General features: G+C 40.8%; 1 protein-coding gene across 6 annotated transcripts in view; it reads left to right on the plus strand.

Moving 5' to 3' along the window:
- trio.L (trio Rho guanine nucleotide exchange factor L homeolog) overlaps positions 1-19,387 on the plus strand; it is a 298,296-nt gene that overhangs the window by 83,067 nt on the left and 195,842 nt on the right. For all 6 annotated transcript variants that reach the window (XM_041566192.1, XM_041566193.1, XM_041566194.1 and 3 more), the window contains exons 2-3: positions 11,070-11,144; positions 11,726-11,840. In XM_041566192.1, the coding sequence (XP_041422126.1) occupies positions 11,070-11,144; positions 11,726-11,840 (190 nt within the window). The remainder of the gene's footprint in view (positions 1-11,069; positions 11,145-11,725; positions 11,841-19,387) is intronic.

Genomic DNA, 19,387 nt, shown 5'->3' on the forward strand with positions numbered 1-19,387 from the left:
TTAGATGTGGCATAATTACTATTGTTTTCTGGAAGTGGTCCTACAGCCCTGTGGTTTAAAGGAGAAGGAAAGCTAAAATTATAGAGTGCCAAATGTTAGACACCCTCAGTGATTATAATAGCTTACCTGATACCCCAGGCCGGTGCTTTTGTTAGCAGAAAACTGCACCAACCCAGTCTATGAGAACCACCTTGTGATATTCTTCTTGTGCTACATCTTTCTTCTGCTGTCCCAAGCCAGTACATGCGCAGTAAAAGCAATTAAAGTTTGGCTTTTCACGCTCTGCTCATGCACACTTATAAAACAAAAGGAAGAAGCAAGAAGATTACAGTGTGGTGCTCACTAAGTAGAACCCTGGGCCAGTGGAGTTTTAGATCACTCCTGGCATTTTGCATTTACTTTTTTTTCACTGGAGGTTATAATACTTTCAGCAAAACATCACCATTTACTTATTACAAAAAAACAGCCAAATGTGCTAAAATAAAAATACAATGGGCATACTTTTGCTGTAATAAAAGGAAACATTGCATTGTCATAATTAGCAAGCCCATTCCAGAAACATATATTTTTGGGGGTCCAAGGATCATGTGTGCACCAGTTTTTCTAGATATTTACCTGTGTAAATAAGTATTACTTTAGTCATTCAGCACTATGCTTTTGTTTTTTTAATCTTTTAAGTCTATGGGCTGATTTACAGAAATCTTCACATTAGCAGTAAGGGCACTGGCACACAAGATTAATCACAAGTGATAAATCCAGGGCCGGATTTCAGCGGCGCACCGCCCGCACCTCTCTAGCGAAAGCAGACGCACTGGGGAGTTGCCCCAGTGCTCCTCAGCAAGCGGCTTGGCGGCATGCCGCCCTTAACAATTTTCAGCCCGGGCCTTTGTGGCCTCGCCACAAATCCAGGCCTGGATAAATCTCCTCTACCACAGACAAGTAATCCCCTGCAAATGCTTTCCCACTGGCAATAATGTAAATCTCTAATGGGAAAACATACAATTTCCTTTGCAAAGTAGCCTGAAATTGCCTCACAACTAACCTACATGTGTGCCATCACCCTAATGTCTATTAGAATGGGAGCTGGATGTTTATTTCCTTACTAAAAGAGAGCTTAAAGGGAATCTGTCGTCATTTTAAACTTTCTTTTTTTTTTTTTTTTGCATTTTTATAAAAAAACACACATCCATAAACACTGTGTGGCAAATAAAATGTTAATCCACAAATCCATGCATAAGTTATTTTAGATTGTATTTTGTCATGGGGGCTTCCATTTCTGCTCATTACACATTCATCCTGTGCTGCTCTAACAGCAGGCACAGCATTACCTGTGTGCTTGGAGGCAGCCACTCTGTAATGAAAAGCCAGGTCGCACTACGACATGAGAATCTAGCTGTACACTCCCCCTCCCCTCTCTGCCCATGCGTGTGATGTTTGGAGGAGAGAGGTCACATGGTTTGCAGGGAAGCAATTACTTTCACTTTCCAACGTCCTGCCTTCTCTACAGCTGCACTAGCAGCCCCTCCTCCCACAGACACTATCAAAGCTCCTGCCGTTCTGTAAGTTTGTTCTCTGCTTTCCTTTGGAGGGGGGAGCTTTCTCTCCTTGCTGCCTTCCTAGTTAGTTTTACTGGTTACTAGATGAGGTAAAGGAGCTGTGAGTTCTCTCTGCTATCCACCTCACACACACCTTGCTCCTTTCCTGCCTGCAATACTTCTTTTTTCATTAACTACTTACTGCCTCCTTTCTCCTGAGCTATTTTAACCCTTCCTAGACTTCCTCCTAAGTTTTCCTGGTTTTCGAGTATGTCCTCCTTATTTTATCCTTTTTTTCTATTCCCTGTCATCAGTCCTGGGAGTGTACTCCTGTGTTTCTGCCATTCATTTTTGTGTAAACAAATATAATAAACTATCTATATAAAATATTTTTTCCAGTGCCCAAAATGAATTGTGTGTGTGTATATGTATATGTATATATATATATATATATATATATATATATATATATATATATATATATATATATAAAAATATAAATATATATATAATTTTTTTTTTTTTTTTTTTTTTTTTTTGGAAACGTAAGTGGGGGCAGTGATCACAGGACTATCTTATTTCAGTCCTTCTGAAGTGGTGTCATTGAGAGCTTATCTTGTTACCTGCCTATTGTTCAATTGACAGGCTCAGCAGACAAGGCTCTATTTACATTACAGCAGCTTGTAGGAGGGAGGGGTAATGACATCACTCCAACTTGCAGTGCAGCAGTAAAGTGTGACTGAAGTCACATGACCTGAGGGCAGCTGGGAAATGTCAAAATGTCTAGCCCCATAGCAAATTTTAAAATTAGATATAAAAAAATCCATTTCTTGTTTTGAAAAATGGATTTCAATGCAGGATTCCGCTGTAGTAGCACTATTAACTGATACATTTTGTAAAAAACATGTTTTTCCATGACAGTATCCCTTTAATGGCCACCTGCCACCTGAGAAATGTTGTCCCTTACCTAAAGTATCTCCCAGAATGCATTTAATGTGCTTTACCAAACACATTAATATAGGTATAATATACACTTTATTAAATATATACAAATGGTGATCGTACGTTGCTAATGGTATACATGTATTAAAGGGGTTGTTCACCTTCAAACAACTAGTTGTTTTCAGATAGATCACCAGAAATAACGACTTTTTTTCAATGCCTTTCTGTTTTCTATGTGTCACTGTTTTTCTAATATTGAAGTGTAAAGAGTAATTTTTCACCTTCTGAAGCAGCTCTGGGAGGGGGGGTCGCCGACCCTGTAAACTGTTCTAAATGGATACATTTAGTTGATACATTTGTTATCTTTGTCTCTACTGAGCAGAATCTCTGGGTTTCATTACAGGCAGCTGTTAAGCTGGCCATAGATGATGAGATTTTTAAAAGATCAGATCCTGATCGTGAGACCACAATCTTCTCAGAACGATCGTACGAATTTACCATCAACTAAAAAGATCAATTTGCCAGGAAAACAAGGGGAGCTGCCTGCTTGGCCCTGCAAACATAGATAGATTGCACTGGGACCGACAAAGATTTTTTGACCTGGCCGATCAATTTCCTGACAGATGTCGGCCGAAAAATCGTAAGATGTACGATCGTTCGAATACCACTAACCGCACGATAATTTCGAAGGATTGGTCGGGCTTCCCTAAAATCGGTCGTTCGGCAAGAAGAATCGTCGCTTCTATGGGGAGCTTTAGGGTCAGGCCACACTGGGAGTTTTGGGGAGATTTGGTCGCCTGACTAATCCCCAAACGCCTTCCCTCACTCTGCGCCGGCTAAAATGAAAAAAACGCCGGCGCTAATCACACGCGGCAATTCCTTTTCCGAAGTCGCCCGAGGGCCACACTGGGCATTTTGGGAAGATTTGGTCACCTGGCGACTAATCGCCTAGTTTTTGTGGCGACCAATCTCCCCAAACGCCTTTCCTGCCCGCCACCTTCAAATGCCGGCATCCAACTCCCGGGTTCCGGTTTTATAGTCTCGCGTCTGCTCGCCCCGCCCCTTTTGTGCTATAAAAGGACCCCCGGAAGCGGGCAGGCGCGGGTTGCAGCAGGGCGGGTTAGGGTCGGGTGCTGGTCAGGGAAACCCTGACCCTAAAACAATAGTCTGTACTTTTTCCTAGCTAAGCTACCTAAATTCATATTGGTGGCAGTCCTATCGGGTTTATTTTATGGTAAAATGATTTTTAGCAAACTTGAGGTATGGTGATCCACGCTACGTAAAGATTGCTTAACTTGAAAAACCTGTATCCCAAGCATTCTGGATAATAGATCCAATACCTGTAGTATCAAAACGAAGAGTTAAAGCTAAGGAATCTTAAACAAGAACCGTTACGTGTATTGCTAAACAAATGAGGTAGCAAAGATTGAGTATGCAAACATATTTGGATCTGGATATCTATGGGGTGCCGTTTGTCCCAAATACATTCTGTATACAAAACTATCCCTAATACACAGAATATATTGTTATATTGTTATATGTTATATACGTATTTGTGACCATACAAAGAGAAAAAAAATATACAAAAGACTTATTTCTATTAAAGAATGAAAACAAAATCTGGTTAGTGCACAAAAGGATGTCATTATATCACAAACTCCATTCTGTATAGTTTAACAAGCAATCTGTCGCACAAATATATAACCTCCATGTAACGGACGCACTTATGTGCAAAGTTACTTACAGAATGAATTATGTAAAAACAAAGTTGGACATAATATATAATACTGTAACTAACTAGTGCTTGTCAAGCTAGATTTGATTGACAAAATAGATATCTGTGACAGAAAGCAAGATTTTATAGTACAGGATTCATTCTTTCCACAAAATGACAGTTTTGTTTCACAAAACAGATAAAATAACCATTCTGTGAAGCAACACTGTCAGTCACATTCCTGAACCAATAAGAACAAAGCTTATTGCCATATACAAACAAGATGAGAAGTGGCCAGCTCTGCTCCACATGGCTAAACCAAAGTATCTGGCCTGCTATAGAGGGCGCCCTCTAATGTCCCCTGTGCTGCATAGTAATGAACATGAACAAACCTTTCCTAAAAGAGCTGCTGTTAAACACTACAGGTTCATAAATGGAAGTTTTTACAAATGGCTGAGAAATATAATGCTGCACTTATAATGATTGTAGAGAAAGAAAAGTATGCAAAACTTATATAAATATGATCATTTTAGGTGATATGGCTATTCTTATTGTAGTAACCTGCTTGTGTGGCCATTTTGGTTAAGGGCATTCCTGCTGTTTTGCCATTATCTTATGACTCACTCCTGTCCCTTTTCCTGTCTAAGCTGAGAGCAATAATGGGACAGGCCACACCCACCTGCGATGTTGTATTAAATGTACCAGAAGGTACTGTGCTTGTCTGGCTGCTTTGCCTGACTCTCAGAGTCAGTTATAAGTTTTATATATGATAGTTAGACTCCAATGTCTCCTCCTAGCTGTAATCTTGCACCAATGAGCTTGTAGTAGTCTCTTAATAATGTGCTTAGCTATAGTTCAACTACTACATAATAGCTTTAGCCAGAGACTTGGGACTAGGGTTGCCACCCGGCCGGTATTTTACCGGCCTAGCCGGTAAAATACCTGCCAAGGCCGGGGCCGGTATTACAAATTTACCGGCAATGTAGCTGCCGGTAAATTTGTAATACGATTAAAAGGAGCCCTCGACCTGCCCCCAATCCCCTGGAACTTACCTTTTCTTTTACTTCTTCTAGCGTCTGTGGCGTGGCCCCACCCACTTTGACGTCACAGCCCGCCCCTTTTGACGTCACGGCCCGCCCCTTTGTGTCCCCGCCGCCCAGCAGCCGGTAAAACATTTCAAAAAAGGTGGCAACCCTACTTGGGACTGATCATGTGCACACACATTGTGTTTAGTATGATGTGTAGGCAGGGTCGGACTGGGGGGCCCGGGGCCCATCGGGACTACTGTCCAGGGCCCCTTCCGACCCCCCCGCCCCCTACTGCGACGCGCCGAGTGCGCGCACACAAAGGCGCCGCTTGGCGCACCAGCGTGAAGGCGCCTGCCGCATGCGCAGAAGGCGCTGCGCTGATCGGCGCTGCGGGAGGAAAACTTTTTTAAAGATATCTGGAGAGGTGTCTGGCCCGGCGGGGGCCCATTAAGGGTCAGGGCCCACCGGGTATTTTGCCGGTGTCCCGCCGGGCCAGTCCGACACTGTGTGTAGGTTATATGAGCAGCCACTCCTGGGTACTGTGTGTAAACAAAAGGCTTCAGGACTTCAACTTCACCTCCTTTCATGAATTCGGGTCTTTTCGCCGCTTCGGGTCTTCAGCTTCGTCTTTTCGGCACTTCCGAATTCTGTAATATGTGAAATGGCCGCATGGCTCGGGCGCTCGTAAAGGGGACCCGGCTCTTTGAAAAATGCAGCACTTCTGTGCCCCCCTTCAGGCCCGGAACACTTGTCCCCCCTGCTGGCGGCCCTGGACATGCATGTGACATGGCACAGTTGTGCTCTCTGCTCTAGTGTTGTGCCCATCTCGACCCACTCTGATGTGAAAGGGTTAAGCACTGGGCAGGTAAGGGGACGGCATCATTAGTCTTTTGTTATAAATAAATATAAAGCATTGTGCAGCTTGTTGCTTCTATATAAATAGATTATGATCCCCTAAAATTGCCCCTGCCTTAATTGACCCCCTTTTGTTTACACACAGTACTCAGGAGTGGCTGCTCATATAACCTACACATCATACTATACAGAATGAGACTGTGCACATGATCAGTCCCAAGTCTCTGGCTAAAGCTATTATGTAGTAGTTGAACCATACCTCCCAACATTTTGGAAATAAAAAGAGAGACAAAAAATGATTTTGCATGTAGTGCAGCAATTTTTTTGACCACACCCATTTTGTGGCCACACCCCCTAATTACCATGTTCATTTTACAAAGTTTGGCAGGTTATAAAAATGTGAAAATATTTCTCCTTATCTAAACTGTTAAAATTACTTATTTTCTTATCTCAAAATTGTTATAAAGCATTTTAGTTGCACCTGTTAGCTGTACTGGCCTCTCTGCCAAAAGCCAATTAAATTAGAAACTTTGTTTTTTTTTCTGGCTGTTCAGTGCAGAGAAAAGAGGGACTTTCCAGTACAAATGAGGGACCTCAGGTTGAGCTGTCAAAAGAGGGACTGTCCCTCTGAAAAAGGGACAGTTGGGAGGTATGTGTGCACATGATCAGTCCCAAGTCTCTGGCTAAAGCTATAATGTAGTAGTTGAACTATAGCTAAGCACATTATTAAGAGACTACGACAAGCTAATTGGTGCAAGATTACAGCTAGGAGGAGACATTGGAGTCTAACTATCATATACAAAACTTATAACTGACTCTGAGAGTCAGGCAAAGCAGCCAGACAAGCACAGTAACTTCTGGTACATTTAATACAACATTGCAGGTGGGTGTGGCCTGTCCCATTATTGCTCTCAGCTTAGACAGGAAGAGGAACAGGAGTGAGTCATGAGATAATGGCAAAGCAGCAGGAATGCCCTTAACCAAAATGGCCACACAAGCAGGTTACTACAATAAGAATAGCCATATCACCTAAAATGATCAAATTTATATAAGTTTTGCATACTTTTCTTTCTCTACAATCATTATAAGTGCAGCATTATATTTCTCAGCCATTTGTAAAAACTTCCATTTATGAACCTGTAGTGTTTAACAGCAGCTCTTTTTAGGAAATGTTTGTTCATGTTTATTACTATGCAGCACAGGGGACATTAGAGGGCGCCCTCTATAGCAGGCCAGATACTTTGGCTTAGCCATGTGGAGCAGAGCTGGCCACTTCTCATCTTGTTTGTATATGGCAATAAGCTTTGTTCTTATTGGTTCAGGAATGTGACTGACAGTGTTGCTTCACAGAATGGTTATTTTATCTGTTTTGTGGAACAAAACTGTCATTTTGTGGAAGGAATGAATCCTGTACTATAAAATCTTGCTTTCTGTCACAGATATCTATTTTGTCAATCAAATCTAGCTTGACAAGCACTAGTTAGTTACAGTATTATATATTATGTCCAACTTTGTTTTTACATAATCCATTCTGTAAGTAACTTTGCACATAAGTGCGTCCGTTACATGGAGGTTAAACATTTGTGAGACAGATTGCTTGTTAAACTGTACAGAATGGAGTTTGTGACATAATGACAACTTTTTGTGCACTAACCAGATTTTGTTTTCATTCTTTAATAGAAATAAGTCTTTTGTATATTTTTTTCCTCTGTGTATGGTCACAAATACTTATATAACTTGAGAGACATTCATTCTGTGTATTAGGGATAGTTTTGTATACAGAATGTATTTGGGACAAACGGCAGCCCATAGATATCTGGATCTTTACATTTATGGCTTAAATAATTGGTTTTGCAATATATAAGCATTAGAGAAAATAAAGTGTTTAAGAGATATTCAACACACTAATTCCCAGTTAACCGCACTTAGTACTTCTGAAGACCGAAGCAACACTGGATCAGGACACCATTTCTCAGGTCTCTTCAGCGCAGTTTGTCACACACACAGTGCTCAGCTGCTTCAAGCTCTCCAATGAATCACAGCATACATGTTCGAAGAGGCACTGGCCTGGGACATGCACTTCAGCACGTGAAGCAAGCTGTGCCCAACCTGCATGTGATGTAAGTTGAGTTGAAGACTGGTAAACAGTGTCTATTCAGATATGCTAATTGAGGATAACTGGGAATTAGCACAGTGAATATCTTCTAATCCCTTAATTTTCGCTAATGCATATATATTGCAAAAATTATTCTTTTGCCACATGAAAACCATATGTAATGTTATTGTGAAGTTTAACCACCCCTTTAAGATATGTTTATCTAAGAAACATGGTTTGCATGATCTAAATACTGTTGCTTTTCAGTTTTCATAAAACATAATATATTGTTGATTTAATTAATGCAATATTTTCATGGATACCTCCATAACATTTAAGGCTATGTCATTGATCTACCAGTTATCCCCAGATAAACACCCAATTTGTCAAAAAACCTGCACTCATTTAATTGTAAGTCTACAACTCAGGACTGCCCCATCTCAGTCAGAACAATATATGTTAAGTGATATGCATTTTAGAAGACGTTCGTTTGTGTCCATCCAAGTAACATACACTAAAGGTGGCCATAGACTCAAAGATCCGCTCGTTTGGCGACATCGCCAAACGAGCGGATCTTTCCCCGATATGCCACTAAACTGCATGGCTATATCGGGGGTAATTCGAATGTTCGGCCGTATGGCCGAACGATCGAATTACGATGCGCCAAGCGGCTCTGACGGGTCGGTCGGGTAAAAATCCAACCTTCCCGATCGATATCGTGGCCAGATATCGATCGGGAAGACCCGTCGGAAGCCCCCATACACGGGCAGATAAGCTGTCAAATCGGTCCAAACGACCGATATTGGCAGCTTTATCTGCCCGTGTATGGCCACCATAAGAACACAGAAAATACCGTACCACACAAGAGGTTACAGATAAAGATCTGTAAAGATCCAAATTACAGAAAGTCATCTTCCCATACATTCCATTTCTCTGTAAAAATAAGACCGTACCCTGTACTTGATACTTATTAAAATGCATTATTCCATATTGGTAGCAAAGCAATCCAGTTGGGGTTATTTAATGCAGGGGTCCCAACTTTTTTTAACCATCAGCCACATTCAAATGTAAAAAAAAAGTTGGAGACTAACATAAGCATGGAAAAAAAGTACCTAGGGTGCCAACTATGGGTTGTGATTTGCTATGGACCACCCTTATGTGGACTGCCAGCCTACAGTAGTCTTGGTTTGGCAGTATATACAGTATGTTTTTTATGCAACACAAGCTTGCCTTCAAGCCAGGAATTCAAAAAAGGGCACCTGCTTTGAGGCCACTGGGAGCAATAGCCAATGGATTAGCCAAACAGCTTTACTAGAAACATAATTTATTTTATGCATGCAGTGACTACTGATTTGGAAAGGCCCATGTCCCCAGAACACACCAATACCAAAAATATATAGTTTTATGTAAATTTCTGATTTGTATGGGTCAAAAACTCCCAGCAGTTCACTATCCGGTAGCATTTACTGGCCAGCTGTTTATAAGAAACATCTGATGTTAGATAAGATTAGATTAGATTTCAAGTTAGAAAGCAAAAGCAAAGATATGATTGGTTGCTATAAGCAATATCACTGGTGATGATTGTCTCCTATGTTTTACACAACATAATAAATAGGTCCCTAAGTATAACAAGACCTGAACAAACATTGTGCCCTTTATTATTGCGTTACCCTGAAGCTATGGGGCAAATTCACTAAGCGCCGAAGCGTCGAACGCTAGCGTTACTTCGCTAGCGTTTGGCATTTTCGTTACTGTGCAAATTCACTAACGGACGCTGGCGTAGTTTCGCTAGTGTTACTTCGCACCCTTACGCCTGGCGAAGTTTCGCTAGAGATGTAACTACGCAAATTCACTAACGCGCGCAGTGTACTGAACGCTACCTTTTACGCTAGACTTCCTTCTCCACCTCAGACCAGGCGAAGTGCAACAGAGTAGATAGGGATTGCTTCAAAAAAAGTCAAAATTTTTTCTAAGTCCCAAAAAACGCTGGCGTGTTTTCTACATTATGGGTGATAGGCTGAAAAAGATCGAAATTTTTTTTGGGGCTCCCCTCCTTCCCCCCTACATTTCCTGACTCATGGCAACTTACCTAGACAGTGGGCACATGTGTAGGGCAAAATAAAATTTTTATTTGATGTTTTGAAGCTTTTCTAGCCATTTGTAGTGCTGATACGTATTCCTCCATTGAAATTTGAATTTGGCGCCGTATGCAAATTAGCCTTTGCTAGCGTAACTTCGCTTTACTTAGCGAATCAACGCTAGCGCAACTCCGCAACCTTACACTACCCCTGAGCGCAACTTCGGATTTTAGTGAATTTGCGAAGCGCTGGCGAAACTACGCCTGGCGAAGTGCGGCGAAGTTACGCCTGGCGCAACTACGAATCTTAGTGAATTTGCCCCCCTGTGTTTAACTACGGTCAAGCTGCCTTGGCACTTATACAATAAATTATAACAAACCACAAACAATGGTTGCAGAATGAAACTGTAAGAACAGAGGGACCAGCTTGCTAAAGCTTACAATCTAAATGGCTAGTGAACAAAAAACACGAGAAAAGCTTGATGTGGCAGGGATGCCTGGTGTGCCCACTATTCTGTTTTATGAATGTGTCCACTGGTAACTATTGGACATATCGCATTCTTTTTGTTACCTATTTCTGCTGGAATATTTTAACCCTTTATGTACTTAAGTGCCACAGATGCACACAAAAATGGCTTGGTCTGATAATGCTTTTTCTAGGCTTGCATGAGTAATCATATATTTTATAAAGTTTTTTAGAATTTGCCAATTTAAGAATACTTCATTGTCATGAAAAACCAATGTACATTTTTTTCTGATTATTTCACTATATTTTTCATGTCTAAAAAATATACCCTTAGCTTACATTTTGCTTTCTTTAAAGGTTTTCGGAAAAATGAGGAATTGAAAGCAATGGAGGTGTTACCGATTTTAAAAGAAAAAGTGGCATATCTATCTGGTAAGAAAATGGTTAATTTTCATAACATTGGTTTAGCAATTGTTTAACTGAAAACTGCCACTTGCCAGGCCCCTCGCCGAAAATCTTTGAAGGGGCCCAGCGCACATAGTAACAGTCCCCCTCTCCCCCCTCCGTTGCTTGAGTGCCGGAAGGCAGTTTTTAGTGCTGCAGACCGTGGGGTCTGCTTCTTCTATAGTTATGCGGCTGACTGTACCCCAGAACAATGAAGGACTTAAAGGAGAATTTAACCTGTAGTTTAAAAACCCCAAATTTTTTACTCACCCCTCCGTGCAGATTTTGGCCTCAGAGTTCATGGCAGCTATCTTCTTCTTCTGTGGTACAATTTATGGTGTGCCCAAACAAGCCAAGGGTCTTTTACTGTTACACTTCCTGTTAGTTACAGCTGCATTATTTCTAGTCAGGTGATCAGATTACTCAAACCATCCCAAAATGGTGGCTCAAGTTAAATGATTGTAAAAAACTATTTATATCCTTATAAATTATGGAACAGACACGGTTTTCTGTATTTGTTTGTGACATATAATGTAACATACATGTACGTCATAATATTTTTTATACAGGTGGCAGAGATAAACGCGGTGGTCCTATATTAACATTTCCAGCACGCAGCAACCATGATCGAATACGACAGGAGGATCTCCGAAGATTGATTTCGTATCTTGCTTGTATTCCTAGGTAAGCTGTTGTATTACTTGTGAGGTCATATTTTTATGTGTTGATTTAAATTATTGCTTGATCTTGTCATTAACTTTTTAATTTGAAAAATAGAGAACCAAAATTGAATATAGATTAAATAATCTGAGAATTGAGTCTATTTTGCTCTCTGTCAGATATATCCAAACAATGGCGTAACTATAAGGACAGGGCCCCCCGCGGGAAAAAACTTTGGAGGGCCTGGTGCGATGAGTTTTTGTGTCTGCGACCTTACTCCCGCCATCAACTGCCTGCGTTCACGCTGCTTCTTCGTCTGTGGCATCGGGCAGTGAAAATTAGGAGGCAGAAGGGGCTGGAAGAAGGAAATTCCTTCCATACAGCAGACCTCTATACCCCCCCCCCCCACATCCACATGGTCTGCTGTATGGTAGTTACGCCAGTGCATCCAAATATATATTACATGAAGACAAAATTGTACTAGGCTGATTCTGATTAACTGCTAGCAGGTTAACCTGTTGAATGATAATAGGGAAATGTAGGAGTCATGTAGGAGTCAATGGCAGAGGTCCCTTGAACCATTTAAAGATGTAAATAGCCTGCATGATGGTCAAGGTTTTTTCAGAGGGTTTTGTCCGAAAATTCCATCAATTGGAGATGTTTTTTGCCTAAAACGTGATCAATTTGTGTTTTCGGGTTTCGCAACTCGAACTCGCAGAATCTATTTTTTTTCTTAAAGAAGACATATAAGTTAAATGAAAAAAAACAAATTTTGTAGGCAATTATGAGTAATATATGGTGTTACTTTTAGTGCTAAAAATTAATATTATCTTTATTAGAGCTCCCTATAGATGTTGACTGGTCCCTGTCCCTGTTTCAATGTGGGGTGGGCATGTCCTAACGGTCTCTGCCAGAAGCACAGTAGGAGGGGGACAGCCAATCACAGCCCTGCAGTCATACAAGCAAAGACAGGCTTCAGTTCCCTATCAGGTCAGCCTGCTGATTGGTTTCTATCCTACAGTGCAGTTAGCTGAGTGCCACCGGCTTCCCTGCACAGCCTGGGAATTCTGGGAGCAGGAAGTTGAAGAGAAGGGAGGGGTTTTGCAGAAATATTCATTAATCAGCCTGAAATACTGATTTTTAAGCACAATTCTTTTATATCTAAATGAGTGTAGCGCACTGGTACTTTATTTTTACACAAAATGTCTCCTTTAAATAAGAAATCATTTGAGTTGTGAGTTTATTCGAGGTATAAAAACCTCTAACGTTCAACCTTAAAATAAGGTAGTTTATACATGTTAAAAAGAAAGATAATGGGAGTTTATATTTTAAGATAGCTATGTATGTTGTAGCATGGTTGGGAAAATCATAGATGGAAAGTATATCCCTCCCAGATTTCTCTATGAAGCAGTGCAGAGGCATGTGAAAATGAGGCTCTGAGTAGCAGGGAGGTGATTAGCCTCACCTGGAGTAAAAAGGTGGGGTCTCAATTAAGGCTGCTCTCTGCCCTGGAAAGAGAGAAAGGAGAGCTACTGGAGGGCTGTGTTAAAAGTTTGCATAGTAACTGCATGTTACCTGTGTTCAAAGCATAAGGACTTTTATTGCTGGGCACAAGTTTACAGAAAGAGACAAGTTATCTGGTAGCAAGGACTGGCTACCAGCTACTGCCTTAAGTGTTTGGGGAGCGGCTGCTTCCAGAAGAAAAGCACAAGGAATCTCCAAAGGACTGTGAGTTAACGTTTAATTTTTGTTTGCTGGACATATATTGCCCAAGTGGGAGACTGTGGGACCTTTGGGAAAAGGACATTTTCATTTACCAGTACAGCTGGACTATTTTTGTTTACTGCCTTCCCAAAGGGTATGAACTGTTATGTTGGTGTTTAAGCTGTTGTGTTAAATAAATGCACACGTGAGGTCAGCTGGAAACCTGTCTACTGTCTGTGGGGAATGGCTCTTTAGGTAGTAGCAGCAGCAACTCCTTTCACACAATGTATAAACTATGCAGCAGGAGCCCTCCACCCACCTTACCCCCTTCCTCAACCCTCTCCTCCCTATGTCTTTCTCTACTATCCCTTATATAATATTGCTTGAACAAGGGACATGTTCATTGCCTAAAGGACATAAATTGCGATTTATACCAAAGATATCTTCTGAAGTAGACACAGTGAGATGTTATGAAACCGTTAAAACAATAAATAAAAAGTTGAAAGAAAAAAGATAATGGGCATTTACTTTGGATATTTTCATGGTACTCCCATGAGTCCTTCCTCTGACACTGCCATTGGCAGCTATATTGTTTCTGATGATTTAAGAATGAAATGTCTGTTATGTATTCTTTGTATGTAAAATATAAAACAAAAATAAGTGACATCCATCTTAAACCAAAATTGTTAAATGCTACTAGATTTAGACTTTAATGTGTGTATTTCACTGAATAAAACAAACAAACTATAAGCTTCTGTACATACATGTGTATCATTGCACAGTAAAGAAACAGGCTACATATAGGGGGTTATTTATTAAAGTTGGAGTGTTAGTTTTTTATAGCTCGAATGAACTCACAACTCAAATAGTATATTATTTAAGAAAAATCTGCATTCTGCGAGTTTGTGTTGCGAAATCCGAAAAACAAAAAATCAAAATTACACACTGTGACGTACTAGTTAGTTGGAACCTTAGGTGATTGCGGGTAGACACAGATGCACAGGGCACCCCTGTGGGTTCCGATGTTCACCGATGCCCTTTTGGGGCCCCGGGCTTTCTGCTGTGGAACTGAACAAGAGGTTGTGCAAAATAGAACCAAGTCCAGAGCAAGATACCAGCAAGGATTAGGCAAAAGTGTAGTCGAAGTTCCGGCAAAGGGATCAAGGCAGGCGGCAGCAATCGTAGACAAGATGTCAGGCAGTAGTCAATAACCAGGAATACACACAAGAATATAACGCTTCCGTAGGATCAGAAAACTGAAGCCAGCTTGGGCTTTGGCAAAACGGAGGACTGGGCTTTTAAGGCTGTTTTAGCGCCAAACATTCAAATTCGACCCAATTGTCTTGGTTTCGAGAAATAAAGCAATGCAAGAACTGTTATATATTTCTGGTCTTCTCAGTGTGACCATTGCTTTGTGGATGATAAGCCGAAGAAAAATTTAACTTGAAACCCAGATGTTTAGAAAAAGCTCGCCATAGTCTGGACACAAACTGCACCCCTGATCAGACACAATAGATTGAGGAACTCAATGTAAACAAAAAATCTCTTTAATGAAGACTTGTGCTAACCCAGCCGCAGAGGGAAGTTTCTTCAGGAATAAAATGGGCTATCTTGGAAAACCTGTCTACTACTACTAAAATAGTAGTCATATCCTGAGATTTAGGCAAGTCCACAATGAAGTCCATAGCCACATCTAACCAGGGTTAAGTAGGAATAGGTAAGGGTTGGAGAAGGCCACGTGGTAAAGAACACACACACACAGTGCAGGCCGAGACAAAAAGCTTAACATCTTTCGGCATAGAAGGCCACAACAATATCTTGAAATGAAGTTGAGAGTCTTCTTGATGCCGGTATGTCCGGAAACTTTAGAAGAATGGGCCCATTCAAGGACTTGGGCAACCCTTAGCTGGGCTACAAAAATCTTGTAAGGAGGGCACTTAGGAGGATGTTCCCCATTAGACCAGTCAATGGAAGGGTTGTGAAGTTGAAGCCAAGGAAATCCCAATATGATGGGAGTCTCGGGACAATCAATGAGCAAGAAGGAGATCTCCTCTTCATGAAGACTGCCAACTCGAATTAGGACTGGAGCAGGAGCGGCAGTAAGAACACTGGGTGAAATTGGTCTGTCACCCACAGCCTGGGCAGAAAGAAGAATCTTGAGTGGTACAGAACATAGACCACAGGACCTGGCAAAGGAGTTATTAATAAAATTTCCTGCTCTCTGGAATCCACAAAAGCTTGACAGGACAACGTGCCAGACAAGGTAGAGATGGAAGCAGGGAGAAACATATGAGAACTGTAAGAAGCTAGGAGTGCAGAAATCCTGCCTAGGGGAGACTCCCCCCTCACACCTAGGCTGGAGCGTTTACCAGACGCTGAGGTCTTGTAGGACAAGTTCTAATCAGATGTTCAGTGCGGCAACAATACTTACAAAGAAGGAATTCATCAAAAGAAGTTGGTAGATCCAGAGTAACCAGCTAATCCTTAAAGGGATATTTTCATGGGAAAAATGTTTTTTTTTTTCAAAATGCATCAGTTAATAGTGCTGCTCCAGCAGAATTCTGCACTGAAATCCATTTTTCAAACAGATTTTGTTATATTCAGTTTTGAAATCTGACATCGGGCTAGACATACAGTGGTGTGAAAAACTATTTGCCCCCTTCCTGATTTCTTATTCTTTTGCATGTTTGTCACACTTAAATGTTTCTGCTCATCAAAAACCGTTAACTATTAGTCAAAGATAACATAATTGAACACAAAATGCAGTTTTTAAATGAAGGTTTAAGTTATTAAAGGAGAAGGAAAGCTACAGAGGCATTTTATTGCCAATAGATTAGCTGCAATAGTGCAAGCTGGAATGCTATATTTATTCTGTAGAATGTTTTACCATATCTGAGTAAAAAGCTCTAGAAACTTACTGTTTGTTTAGGATAGGAGCTGCAGTATTAACATGGTGTGACATCACTTCCTGCCTGAGTCTCTCCCTGCTCTGGGCTCAGATTACAGTAGAGAAGGGAGGGGGGCAGGAAGAGGAGCAAACTGAGCATGCTCTTGCCCAGGGCAATGAGGTTTAAGCTGAAGGCAGGAAGTCTGATACAGAAGTCCATGTGTACACAATAGAAGGAAAGAAATGCAGTGTTTCTTTTGACAGGGGACTCAGAGCAGCACTACTTTGGGGGTTTACTGGTATATTTAGATGGACCTTTCTGATAAGGCTTACTTGGTTTTAACCTTTCCTTCTCCTTTAAGGGAGAAAAAAACTCCAAATCTACATGGGCCTGTGTGAAAAAGTGATTGCCCCCCTTGTTAAAAAATAACTTAACTGTGGTTTATCACACCTGAGTTCAATTTCAAATGTTATAAAGCCGTTTCTAAAGCTTTGGGACTCCAGCGAATCACAGTGAGAGCCATTATCCACAAATGGCAAAAACATGGAACAGTGGTGAACCTTCCCAGGAGTGGCCGGCCGACCAAAATTACCCCAAGAGCGCAGAGACAACTCATCCGAGAGGCCACAAAAGACCCCAGGACAACATCTAAAGAACTGCAGGCCTCACTTGCCTCAATTAAGGTCAGTGTTCACGACTCCACCATAAGAAAGAGACTGGGCAAAAACGGCCTGCATGGCAGATTTCCAAGGCGCAAACCATTTTTAAGCAAAAAGAACATTAAGGCTCGTCTCAATTTTGCTAAAAAACATCTCAATGATTGCCAAGACTTTTGGGAAAATACCTTGTGGACCGACGAGACAAAAGTTGAACTTTTTGGAAGGTGCGCGTCCCGTTACATCTGGTGTAAAAGTAACACAGCATTTCAGAAAAAGAACATCTTACCAACAGTAAAATATGGTGGTGGTAGTGTGATGGTCTGGGGTTGTTTTGCTGCTTCAGGACCTGGAAGACTTGCTGTGATAGGTGGAACCATGAATTCTACTGTCTACCAAAAAATCCTGAAGGAGAATGTCGGCCATCTGTTCGTCAACTCAAGCTGAAGCGATCTTGGGTGCTGCAGCAGGACAATGACACAAAACACACCAGCAAATCCACCTCTGAATGGCTGAAGAAAAACAAAATGAAGACTTTGGAGTGGCCTAGTCAAAGTCCTGACCTGAATCCTATTGAGATGTTGTGGCATGACCTTAAAAAGGCGGTTCATGCTAGAAAACCCTCAAATAAAGCTGAATTACAACAATTTTGCAAAGATGAGTGGGCCAAAATTCCTCCAGAGCGCTGTAAAAGACTCGTTGCAAGTTATCGCAAACGCTTGATTGCAGTTATTGCTGCTAAGGGTGGCCCAACCAGTTATTAGGTTCAGGGGGCAATTACTTTTTCACACAGGTTTGGATTTCTTTTCTCCCTAAATAATAAAAACCCTCATTTAAAAACTGCATTTTGTGTTTACTTGTGTTATCTTTGACTAATAGTTAAATGTGTTTGATGATCAGAAACATTTTGTGTGACAAACATGCAAAAGAATAAGAAATCAGGAAGGGGGCAAATAGTTTTTCACACCACTGTATTGTCAAATTCCAAGCTGCCCCCAGTCATGTGACTTGTGCTCTGATAAACTTCAGTCACTCTTTACTGCTGTACTGCAAGTTGGAGTGATATCCCCCCCTCCCCAGTGGCTGCAATTGATCCAGAGCCACTTTAAACTGGATCTTGCACTGTGTCTGGAATCCTCAACAAGCATCCGGGTCACCTACAAAGCGAACAGGAGCAGGAATCTTTGGAGGCTGTGAAAAACACCCGCGCTCAAACCCATTGAGATGCTATAGGAGTCCATAAGGAGTAGATGAGAAGAATAGACACTATGATTCAACAAACTTTTTTTTCCCTACATTTTTTTGCTAATATTTTACACCATTTGGAGTGAACCATTTAAGAGTTTTCATAAATGTTCACAAAATTGTAGGGATGAACCTCCGAATCCTTCACAAAGTATTCGGCCGAATACCGAACCAAATCCGAATCCTGATTTGCATATGCAAATTAGGGGTGGGAAGGAGAAAACATTTTTTACTTCCTTGTTTTGTAACAAAAAGTCACATGATTTCCCTCCCTGCATCTAATTTGCATATACAAATTAGGATTCAGATTCGGTTCGGCCGGACAGAAGGATTCGGCCGAATCCTGCTGAAAAAGGCTTAATCCTGGCCAAATCCAGAACCGAATCCTGGATTCGGTGCATCCCTACAAAATTGTGGGCAAAAAAATGCAACCCTTGGAAAAGTCAGTCCCATTTGGGATTAGTAGTATTTTCTATTTTTTGTACTGAAAGTTGAAAATTTTAAATTCTGCAATGTTATGCCAAGAAAAAAATTTGGATTCAGGTAGAATTGTACCTTTATAAACTTTATAAATCTACATTTACTGCATCTCTTCTGGTAGATTATTTTTCGGGATTGATAATTTCCATAATTTTTTAAATCATGAACACCAACTAAAGGTGTTTTGGATGTTGTTTAGTATGTGTTAACAAAAAGATTGAATGTAGAATGTGTTGTAATTCAACAAAACATGTTTTTTTGCACAGTATATATTGTTGCCCTGTTATTAATTTTATTAGGGAACATCAAGTTCAAATGGCTAGATATAGGGATTATTTTATTTTTGTGTGTGGGTTACTGCTCCTGGGCAATCTTAGTACCTTTTATTACATATGGGGGTATGTATCCGTCATTTATATGAGGCAATTTATTACACTAAAATAATTTAAACATTAAGGAGCAGATTTATTAAGGGTCGAATTGAAAATTCTAATTCTTTTTTTTTTTTTTTTATGGTCAAAACTGTCAAATTTGACTAGGGAATTATCCAAACTCAATTTGAGTTTTTTTAAAAAAAATCTAATTTGATTTAAGAGTT

This window comes from Xenopus laevis, chromosome 6L (assembly GCF_017654675.1).
Source record: "Xenopus laevis strain J_2021 chromosome 6L, Xenopus_laevis_v10.1, whole genome shotgun sequence".
In the NCBI taxonomy this organism is placed as follows: Eukaryota; Metazoa; Chordata; class Amphibia; order Anura; family Pipidae; genus Xenopus; species Xenopus laevis.